The 12,418-nt window shown below is 32.3% G+C and overlaps 1 protein-coding gene across 1 annotated transcript; it reads right to left on the minus strand.

Moving 5' to 3' along the window:
- Window positions 1-1,186: 1,186 nt before the first annotated feature.
- Window positions 1,187-8,390, minus strand: LOC140880698 (AMSH-like ubiquitin thioesterase 3). The gene is made up of 14 exons (XM_073285369.1): window positions 8,171-8,390; window positions 7,697-7,761; window positions 7,526-7,601; window positions 7,262-7,438; window positions 5,997-6,097; window positions 5,091-5,196; window positions 4,919-4,965; window positions 4,278-4,608; window positions 4,032-4,121; window positions 3,873-3,935; window positions 3,356-3,430; window positions 2,500-2,562; window positions 2,002-2,054; window positions 1,187-1,524 (listed from the first exon to the last, which is right to left on the minus strand). The coding sequence occupies exons 1-14, from the start codon at window positions 8,270-8,272 to the stop codon at window positions 1,350-1,352; spliced, it is 1,524 nt and encodes a 507-aa protein (XP_073141470.1). The 5' UTR covers window positions 8,273-8,390; the 3' UTR covers window positions 1,187-1,349.
- Window positions 8,391-12,418: the final 4,028 nt, after the last annotated feature.

Below are 12,418 nucleotides of genomic sequence, written 5' to 3' on the forward strand. Positions count from 1 at the left end.
GGATTTTAAGCAGAAAGAACTAGAAACAAAAGATCATGAACATGCACTCCATATATGGCGAAAGGCATATATCGCAAACATCCGGCACGATTTCTCCAATCCCTCCGTTAGTACTCCTTATCCCACCACTCCCATAACAAATCCAGTCACCACTCCTGCCACCGTTACCATCCCACCCGATATCTCATCTCCGGTGACGACGGTCACTGCTCCCATTATGAATCCAATCGGTCCCACGATACCTATAACCAATCCTGTCACCACTCCTAGCACAACTTACAATCCAGCAAGGTGGAAGCTGCTACAATCCAAACACTATGCAGAAGCATACATAGTATGCATTCAATAGTTATCATCAGAGAAATCCAGTGCAAACTAGCTGTGAGTGATTTTGGGGGCACTGCTTTCATTACAAATACGAGTCCAAGTAAGCATTAACAGAATCAAGAATTTAAATTATTGAAAAAGGTTGATTAAACTTTTAGTCTTGTATATTTTTATACTTTAGTAGTTTAGGAGCATTGTTTTCAATTTTAGGCCACGTAAATGTTGTAATTTACTTGTCAATTTATAATAATTTTTTTTGCCTATATTTGATATTTGGTACATGGCGAATTTGGGAAATGACTTTAGTCAAATATAAATTGAAAAATAATATTCGTTTGTTAGAATAGATGGTGGCCACAAGATTGCAATTTATATCGTAATTCCTAAAATGTTAGGAACCAAAATTCAATTCCTAAAGATAGTTATCTTAATAATAATAAAAAAAGATAATTGTGTACCTTCTAAAAAAAATTAGAATGTTACATTTACAGTGGGGTTGATTTTTTCTGACTTTGGGTTATAGACTCCCATGGAAAAAATGATAGGATGGTATCATGTATTAAGAATTGAGCTTAAGCAAGTCACACTCCATCTTAAAAAGTCATTTTCACTGTATCAAAAATATTGTTTCTTTTCTCGTCAAGGAATTTGTCAAGGAATTTGCACCTGATGCAAAAAGTAATAATCCCTTTGAACAATATGAAAAAGATGATTGTAAGTTCTTGTTCAAATTCGGCAAATCAATAGACACAAGCAAAGACATATTGACTATGGTGGTTGATGGAGTCCAAAATCCAGTCGAACAATTGAAAAAACGAAAGAAAAGCTAACAAAAGGAAAAAAAACGAGAAATGCAGTGAACAAAGGGATAATTATATAATAGAAAAGATAAAAAGACACGCTCATGTACACGTTAATAAGATATAAAGTCGATTTATATTCACAAAATCTGAAAGGAATGTACAAAATGTCACGAGCAGGGAGCGATGTTTATAATGACTGTGTTACTGTACACTCTTGGGTCACCGAAGATCAACCACGTCGAATTTCATATTAGGATTCATATAAACATGGGAGCAGTGCTCATAAATGGGACTTCCATCGTCTGGCTCTTCATGAGGATGGAAACCACGCTGTTGACAGTTTCGAATAACAGCAACACCACCAGGATCAGAAAGATGGAATATTCCATGAGGGCTGCAATGAATACAGATATACAAATTAATTCAACAGATCTAGAAAGAGAACAATGGCAGCATCGATATTCCTCAACGCTGTGCAAACGATATCAAATAAATATCCACGTGCATTAAAATAATAGTAGACCTCAGACCAAAGATGAAAACTGTTTAGCGAAACATCCATGTAAAATCTTTAAGGAAGACATAAGATGGGCCAGTGTTTCACAATGTAGTATACACATTCTCAAATAAGTAGAAAACCATGTGGCATCAACCGCACACCGGTCCACAGGATAATTACCATCCCCAATAAATAAAGTTTATAAAAATAAGCTGTTGCATTTGGTGATGCTTCGGGTCACTGATGTGGAACATGGTCTTTAGGGTAGATTGACAGGAAAAGGAAAAACCCTTGATTACAAATAGGGAAAGAGAAAATTATTGATTTCACAGTAAAGCGGATGTAATTTATCAGAAATAAGTAAAACTATACCTTGATGTGTCCGTAGGAGCCATGACAATAGCAATCGCTTCTTGTAACATAACCTAGAAACAAGTCAGAGGTTCTTATGAAGAGTAAAATTGTTTAGTCTAGCAAAGTAAAGCAGAGCAGAAAGAGAACAAAAGAAAAGAATAAAACTCAATAAAACAACATGGATAGGCATTCTCCTGAAGTAAATAGACTCCCATTTGATATTTTTCCACTCAGGAAATGATTTCTTCCCCCTTATTACAGTCTTCCAACAAAGAAAATGTCTACATCATATTCTTCCAGAAACCAGATGCAGTTTTTCTCAGCCAATTTTCAGTACAAGTTACGATCAAACTGCTCATAATATCTTACCAATGGGCCTTCGTACCAAATATGAGGAACTCACGGTTACACGATAAAATATTCTGATTGGCACAATAACTCATACATGCACCAGCATGAAAATTTTGAGGAATTGGGCTAGTGAAGTCAAATCAACACCATACAGTTTTACTGTACCTGGTATGAGTAATGAGTGTGCAAATCGACCGAAGACATAAAACAAGTTTGTGTTGGATGTGTCTGCAAATCAAGAACCAGATTGTGAAAAATACATTATATTGGATTAACAGATGATAATTATATGAACTATACGATATTCGCGCAGAGCAACCCTTGAGTTGTTCTCAAATACATTTTCGTCGTTATTATGTTTATGTTAGAAATCATCGCGAAAAATACCCTACAAGACAATGGGCAACCAAAGATGGCAGATGTTAAGAATTAAGATTCAAAATCAACACGGTAATATTGTAAATGATGTCAACTGTAAAGGCCCAAATTCCCCATAGGAAAAGTTATCTAGTTAAGGAAAAATAAATTATCATATAGAGCTTCTAAAACAAGATATTCAATCGGTCCCAAGAATTATGCATTTCAACAGAATGTTTCAACACAGAAGCCTCTGCCAAGCAAGGATCACAAACTGCAGATAAGAAAAACATTAGCCTCTTCATGTCAAATGAAGAAGAAACTTTACATGAACACCCAGGTTCTCAATACACAGAAAGCTATATCTGCAGTACTTGAATGTAGAAGACAGAAAAGAGAAATTTCTGGTGCTCACGCGAATTCAGAATGTTGAGGACAGGAGGCAAGGAAACAGAAACAAATGACTGAATGAAAACAACATTTTGATGCTTTTGTTAATATATCATATCATCAAAATTATGCCAGTCATTTCTTAATTTCCAACAGCCAAATATTGGAAAAAGCCACACAACAATCAAATCCAAGATTACAAAAGGCCAATTATGCCTAAGAGGTTAAATGTAGTGGACTAGTGGCTAATGCGCAAAGCTGGTACAAGACTTACATGAATCCACCCAAGTGGAAAAAGGGAGCGCGCATCTTGAACATCAAAAATCTCTTCTTCATTCAATGTTTGGCACTAAACATAAACAAGGTAACTTCAATTAGATTGTCGTTGAAAACTAAAATAGCTAAAAAGTATGCTCAGAATCCCAATCAATATTGAAATTTAATGGGGGAATTCATATCGGCTATTAGTGAGCAACACTATGGAAGAAAGACATGATATTTAAAACTCAACTTTAACACGGGTCATCTACTTGTCCTACGAGTAAATAGAAATATATGTTGCTATAGGCAGTAAATCTTTTTATACCAAAGATCGAGAACCTTTTTAAGATCAGAAGATTGGAAATGATAAAAGTTACCATTATTAAATTTAAATTTCCCATAATTCCGAAAAACATAAACTAATCATATTTTAATAAAATTTTCTGAAAAAATAGTTTGACCAACTTATTCCATGCTTTTAGGGGGTTGTGAAATAAAACCTCGTACATAAATTTGTGCAAATATAATACCGAATCTGAAGTCGACTCCTGCTTGGGGATTATGAGCGTAGTAATTTGAAAAACTCTATTCCGCTGCATTACCAAGGAAATTAAAGATATTAGATACCACCAACAGAACATGTTTCAAATAAGCTGTACAATTTTTCCTTTAGAAAGTCTCGGTCTTACTAGCGAGCCAGCAAGAACAGCACAAGTTTCCAAATTCTTCTCAGTATTTTTTCGTGCTACTCTCAAAAAATCTTCCAACATCTTAACTGGCTACAACACAAGCAAACAAATGACCATCACAGACAAGTGCAAGAATTATATTAATATATTAAAAAATATCGGGGTTAAGTTGAAATGATAAGAAAACGGAAGGGTAGCCATGATTTTCTATTATTTACAACTGTAGGATCAAGACCGCAAACTCACTATATGAAGATCTTGGTAAGAATTTGAACTGGGCAACCCATCCTGAGAGAGCTTTGGTGGCCCTGGCCTTGGATCAGCAACTTTTGATGGACATATAGGAAGCACCTCTGGTTGTACCTTCGCACGAACAGGAGGTGGAGAAGGTTGCCAGATATTACCCAACTGAAAATCATTCTTCTCCAATTCATTGTTTAGTGGATGAGCAGATTCCTCAACAGGACGTAGCCATCTACCATCATCTAAAGATAGAACAGAGTCCATGGCTGATGTTTCCATTTTTGAAGCACTGTCTTCTACTGTGACAGGGTCAAGTCGCACACCCTGATTCAAGCTATAAACATATAGGCATAATCTTGAACTGTTAAAACCAATTAACTAAAAGTACATGTGTGCATCTGTGTGTCTTATACACGAGGACAACTATCAATCACCGGTGATGAGTCACGACACTATCATTGTAAATTTGGAGGGTACGATAGACACTATTCATTTACCAACACAACCTTTCGCTCACCCCACCCACTCCCAGGGGGGAGGGAGGGAGGGAGGGAGGGAGGGGGGAGGGAGAGGGAGAGGGAGAGGGAGAGAGAGAAAACACTGAAAAAACGTTGGCAAACATTCAGTCATGATAGAATCTGTACCTTGATATTTCACTTGAATCCACGATTATATTGGTTGGATAGTTAACCTGGGTTATGAAAATTCATCAAACAATTAAGTTGAGCTGAACACCAAATCAGTGAGATAGAATAAAATTATTTCTTTAAATGGGAAAACCAAGCAAGTGGACACAATAAAATTTACTCCGACCACCTTAATCTCTGCCGCTGGCACCATCCATTGACCGCGAAGACCATTTGGTCCCAAAAACGAATGCCTAGACAATGTTTCCTGCTTTGGAAGAGGTAAACTGAGAGACCTGCAATATTTAGCAACTATATCAGTTTCCACAGCCTTCCATAACTGAAAAAGCAGTTTGATACAATTTGTTTCTTTCATAGGTTATTTGCCCAGATGAAACTTAGCAATTAGATCAAAGAAGATCAGGAGAAAGATATACAAAGTAGGTATCTAAAAAAGATACATCACGGTAGATTTAGGTATGGAACAAGATAGCAAATGCCAGCTCCACTCAGAAAAGTAAGACAATACACAAAACAACAAAACAATGGCGTCCAAAGGTACTATACACGTGTCTGCTGACAAGAAAGCTAGATACCACGTATGAGAAAACAAATACGTAAACTCTAAACTTGTGATTGGCAACCAGCAGAAACTGTTTACATATATATAACTCACACGATTGCTTTCAGCTCCCCAAAAACAGAAAATATACTCAGATAATGTAATTTCTTACACCATTTTTCAATTTCAATGAGTAATCACAGGATTAAGTGTTTCTTTAAAACGTTCTAGGGAAAGCTATTGATTGACGTGTTGAATATCCAAAATATAATCACCTTTGAGTTTTGATAATTAATAAAGTTGAACCATTCCTTGCTTAAATGCACGAGGAAGAAGATTTTTTTAAAATTAATAATAGCAGAACTACAAATGCCAGAGAAGAACGACGAAGACTCAGGTGAGAATGAAGTAATTAACATAGCTCGTGATATGGGAGAAATACCAAATAGCGCTGCATATTTTTGTAGCAATCAACTACAAAACAGCATAATATATCTTAAAATCACACCATGAATGTTTTCAAGAACCACTCACAGTTTCTGGAACTGTGAGTCAATGGAATTTGATGATGAGACTCCAGTGTACATATTATTCTGCTTCGGTGAAAACGAAGGTGCGGAGATGACCGGCAAAGTCTGAAAAAAAAATTACATATGAACAAGGAAACATGATTAAGTACTAAATCATTATACCAAAACAAATGCACTTATGATTAAATGGAACACGTTCAATACTTTCCCATTCATATTTCATTTATTAGTTTTCAGATTTTTTTAAGTTAGTCAAATGCATTAGAATTGGATATTTATTAGTATTTTATTTATGTTAGGATTTTTAGTATCCTAATTGGCTTTGGCCTAGATTATTATATAAGAACACTTATTATTCTAATTGTGCTAGGACTAGAATTAGTACTATATTTAAGCATTTTGAATTCAGTCAGCAAATTCAGTCATAAAAATATTTTTAAGAATAATATTAGTTTCTTTCAATTGAGTTTGCTAATCGTTTTCTTTGAAACACCCCTTGCACTCCACTAGAAGGAAGGAGAAAAATCGATAAGTAAGCCCGAGCACACTTGCTATAGACCAATAGACCGAAAAAACAAAGACAGATCAAACTGGTTAGCAACAATCTCCTTTCACTTGGCATGTAATGCTTTATGATCTATATGAAGCATACTATCATACCTAAGATAAAAGTTGCAGGCAGAAAGAAAACTTGTGGTGTAACCGAAATGTTAATCTGAATACATCTTGCTTAGTAGCTTCATTTCCATCAATACATTTCTACTTTACCAAAAAGCTGTTCCTTCTTAAATACATTTTCACTAAAACCGTGACCAGGAGAATTTAATGTTTATATTTTACATGGCTTGAGCAGGAAAAAACAACAAATCCCATTCATATGAGGTACTAAAAATGAAATATATGTACAGATAATTTGTTTCCAATTTCCATGCACTTAGTAATTTATCGAACCACGTTACATTTTATTTCCCTGAAACCAGTTTCTGGTGCAGAAAGAGTATTTTTGACATATATGGCACCAGTTCGGAAGCCATATTTATTTTATTTCTAGTCAAAGACCCAAATAAAGTTAAATTACTGGAATTACTCTTAAACAAATGAAAAAGGGTAAAAAAATTTGAGTTTCTATCACAAACTTTGTAGTTAGTTTCTTTTTCTATTTTCTCCCAAAGTGCACAAAAAAGTTAATGCAAAAGTTCTAATGAAATGCATAAAAATAATATGCACCTTGTTACCATGTAGAAGCACAAGATAAATCATATTTAATACCTGTACATTGCTGTAGCTTACGGAAGCTTTATTATTCACAGAAAACGCATAAGAAAGTTTGTTTGGGCCATCAGTTTGATGCAGTTGAGTTGTGGTATTAACTTCATCAAGTTCATCTAACAATTGCCGCACCTGTGGCTTTAGTTGTTCTAGCTCATCTAGAACATCCAACAATTTCTGCAACACCAATATACAAAGAAATTCAACTGCTATGTCAACTGGACCCATGGATTTCATGTGAAACTATAAGGACATTATACCTACCTTCTTGTAAAAAGTTCTTTCTTTCTGACATAATGCAAGGTAATCTCGATGGTCACATATAGTTTCAGACACCAAACTGCTCAAATTGAAAACATAAACTCACAGCATTACAAACCGGAGAGATGTTCATAAATAACAAACAAAACATACACACAGATATTGCCGCCTTACCTCGAGTATCTTAGCAGTATCACATACAAGTCAATCAAATTTTTTTCCTCCCTATAAATATTTGCCTGCACATAAAGAAAATTAATCAGTCATCCAAACAGGGTTGTCTTCCCGCATACCTAATACACGGAATGCCATAACCCTAGACAAGGGCTAAAATAAACAACCTCAATTGATCAACATAGAACCACAAAAAAAAATTTCGACCAAGAAAATTAAGAAAAAAAGATTTGGAAACAAAATACCAACAGAATAAAAAAAAATACTGGACTCTTCAAAGAAGATACAAAAAGTAAATGCACAAACACATAGTTCCCACATAAATCACACCCAAAACGATAAAAACCAACAGCACGATCTGATCCACTTGGTTCCATGGACGTAATTCTTTACAAGCATCTATCATGAGCAAAAAGGATGCAAAATCCGTTCATTTCAACCGAAACACGTAGAAGGCTGATCGTATTACGGTACCTGTTTGAGCAGACTATCCGCGATACGATAGTAATTGCGAAGAGAGATCCGATTGTCCACGCCAATTTTACGCGTCATAACATTAAACGCCGCCCGCCTCATTCTCGCGGTAGAAGCTGGGGATCCTTCCGGCGGTAATTGAATTGATTCTCCGGCAAGCAAACGAAGAGAGTTGGAACCAAAAATTTACAGAGCTCGCTTAGGACTTGAGGCCTAAGGGGCCGCGCTTTACGACTTGTTGGGTCACAATTGTCCAACTACAACTTAAATGGGCCCAGATCAGCCCACAAAAGGGTCTTTTCAATACACAGTTGATTCTGTCCCCGATATGAAATAAAAACTTGTACGAAATATATAATCTATTTTTTTTACTTTTAGCATTAATATAATCATATTAACTAAGTTTTGAAAATATAAGCGGAATTTTCGAATAAATTAAATAAATATATATTTAATAGTAACTTTTGTTTGTAAATTTTGTTTTGTTTTTTTTTTTCTATTAATATTCGTAATTTGTGTGAAAATTAAACAAGTCTATGTATTTGGCATGCAGAGAGTTGGGGATGGAGTGTGATTAATATTCATATTTGTCTTGACCTATATATAATTTATAAATGATATTTTGACTGCATAAATTGTTTTTTAAAATTACATTATATGATTAAAAAATTTAGTTTAAAATAACTATACATACAATATTATAATGTAAGAGGGTTATGTAGTAACCGTTTTTAGTCATTTTAATGATTGTATAAAAATTACACTACTATTATTCACTAAAACTAATATTTTAAATATATCATTGCACTTTCTTAACTTATATATATATATATATGAGTAAAATGTATTTTGGTACACGAACTATTGGTAAAATATCATATTGGTACACGAACTATTGAAAATAGCTTAATTGGTACATTATCCAATTAAAAAGTCAATTTTACCCTTAATAGGAATTAATATTATATTTATTAATTTTAAAATATCATATTTATTTAAAAATTAATTGAGTAAAATTCATTTTGATACACGAACTATATGTAAAATGTCAATTTGGTACACGAACTATAAGAGAATGATTTAATTGGTACATGATTTAACTAAAAAGTTTCATTTATCCTTTAGTAATTTATTTTAAGTTCAATTATTTTTAATAATAAATTCAACTAAGTGTACATTTTATTTTTTAAATTAATTTTTATTTATTGTAAATTAAAATTTATATTAATTTAAAAATAATAAAAAATAAGTATCTTAATATTTTTATAATATATTTATATTATACTCATTAATAAATTATTTATATTTTTAAAATATTAATAATATAAAATAAAATGGTATTTTTTGCTATCTATGTAAATAATTATCCATTTAAAAAAATTTATATAAATTATATAATAATAAAATCACAAAATCAATAAATAAATCATATGCAAGACTAAACTATATTTAATAACGATAAAAAATAATTAAATAAATATTTATTTATTTATATATAATTTAAGTGCGAGTAAAAAAATATAAAATTACAAATTATTAAATCGAGTAAAAAAAATTTTGGGTTATTAGAACTACGTAAATTGAGATAATGAGTGAGATTTTTTTCTGTGATATTTGTTTTTTCATGATTTAATTTTTAATGTTAAAAATTTTTATATTAAATTTTGAAAAACTAAAATGGTGATTATGCTTGTTTCAATCATTTAAACACAAGATCAACAGACTTCGGTGATATATATTTTTATCATATCATATATTATAATATTTGTTGTATAATTTGACTTAACAATTGTTTATCATTATATATATAATTAATTTTTAAATAAATACGATATTTTAAAATTAATCAATATAATATTAATTCCTATTAAGAGTAAAATTGAACTTTTAATTGGATCATATAACAATTAACCCATTTTTAATAGTTCGTGTACCAATATGATATTTTACCAATAGTTCGTGTACCAAAATACATTTTACTCTTTTAAATTAATAAATATAATATTAATTCCTATTAAGGGTAAAATTGACTTTTTAATTGGATCATGTACCAATTAAGCCATTTTCAATAGTTCGTGTACCAATATAACATTTTACCAATAGTTCGTGTACCAAAATACATTTTACTCATATATATATACATATATCTTTACTAGTTTTACTATCTTTACTATATTATAATGCACAAAGCCACTAGAAAAATTGAATTTGGCTAAAAATGTGAACGGACAAAATTGCCACTATTTTTTTTTTTTTTTTGTGATCTAAAATCAAAAGGGCAAAACAAAGATTGGACCAAACCCAACCTCCCCCACTATCCATTTCCCGGTTGAGTAGATGCTACCCGTAGGATAGTGTCCTGCGGGTGACGTGGCGGCTCATGATTGGTGAAATTAGTGGGACCCACATGAGACCCACTAATTTTGACCAATCATGAGATTACACATCACCCGCAGGGTAGTACCCTGCGGGCGGCATGTACTAAACACCATTTCCCACCCAAGTTTTTTTATTCTCCATCCTCAATCCTTCCACACGATTTCAATTTTTTTTTCTTTTTCCCCAGCTTAGAATTTATGTAAATTTATCCTAATAAATCATATATCATACTAATTGATTATATAAGACATCACTTGATTATATTCAAATATTAGACTATCCAGGCAACCCGTGTATCCTGTAGCTAGTATATATATATCATTTATTGTATCACATACGTACTAATGAGTGTGCTTTTAGTATGTATATTATGTACAACTAGTGGCGTACCTAGAATTTTCGATCAGAGGGGGCGAATTTAATAGATTTAAAAAATTGTACAATAAATATCATATATTAACTTTATATGTTTTTTTTTTACAATAAAACTCTCCTAAATTTCATGCTTTGAAAATAATGAATTATATTTCCTTATCAACTGTATCAAACACATAAGGTACCAAATAATTATTTGATCATATTTCAGCCGATTACAAAGTGATGTTTTAATAATTTTCAATACTCAAAAAACGCTCTCTACAATTGCAGTTACAACGGATATATTACAATGCCAATTTTCAAAGTAAATATATCAAATGAAATAATTGATGTATTTATATTAAACAATCCTTTTATCAATCTCGCTATTAATTTCTGCGAAATCAGAAAATTGATTGATACTTCATATCTCAAATAAATGTATGATGTTGGTGCTCAAGACGCGCTAACTCTATTAAAAAGAAATCAGATGATAAACCTGAGCAAATTGAAATAATTTTTCTTATAATAAGTAAAAAAAATGAATTTGATGGATCAAAACATGCTATACATGACAAAAAATTTGTGTTCATCCAGTTAAAAGGATATATGTTTAAATCTCTGAAAATCTGTCATTTCATAAAATCTTTCAAAACGATATTAGTTAAAATGATCTTTTTTCAGTGATAGTCAAGATAGATGTGACTCTTTTGTTATTGAGGAGAAGGTTGTACAATTAAAATTGTAAAATGCTAAAGATACAACAAATATCGTGTACAATGATATTTACACCAATAATATCGTGAAATTTTACTATCGCGAGATATTGTATTTAATGTATCGTGAGATTTTGATAAATTAAATTCTTGTTGAATTTTTTATGTCGTAAGATTTGATGTACAAATTTTATTGTACATATAGGATCACTCATTAAAATTTGTATTTTTAAAAAATATTATATATATAGTACTAAATTTTTTTAGAATTTCAGGGAGGCGATCGCCTACTTTCGGGACCATGTAGCTCCGCCACTGTAACACCCCAAAATTAGACTAATCGAGATTATATGAGATTAATTGAGATTATCGGAGATTAAGAAATTTGAGGATTTAATTGATATTTGATCAGAGACCGAATTGCAATTTTTGAGGAATTCAGGGATCAAAATGCAATTTGACCATTTTCACTTGATATTTAAGGGGGTGTAGGCGTGAGTCATCATCTTCTTCCCATTTCTTCTTCTCCTTCACGCCGACTCCACCATTAACACCCCTTTGAGCTTTCTGATTTCTTTTCGTGCTCGATCCGTCCGATAGAATTTCAATCTGAAGGTATATTCGCGATCACGGCTGCAAGAACTCCGTTGTACCGTAAGTTTTTCTTCGATCGGTTACACTTAGATTTTTGGATGTTGTTAGAATTTGATTATTTTTGGATATATCGTTCTTGAGCTAGGATAGATTGTATATTTGAAGTCGGATCGAAAAAAAACGTCGTTCGAATTTGTTATGA

The sequence above is a fragment of the Henckelia pumila genome, chromosome 1, assembly GCF_033568475.1.
Source record: "Henckelia pumila isolate YLH828 chromosome 1, ASM3356847v2, whole genome shotgun sequence".
In the NCBI taxonomy this organism is placed as follows: domain Eukaryota; kingdom Viridiplantae; phylum Streptophyta; class Magnoliopsida; order Lamiales; family Gesneriaceae; genus Henckelia; species Henckelia pumila.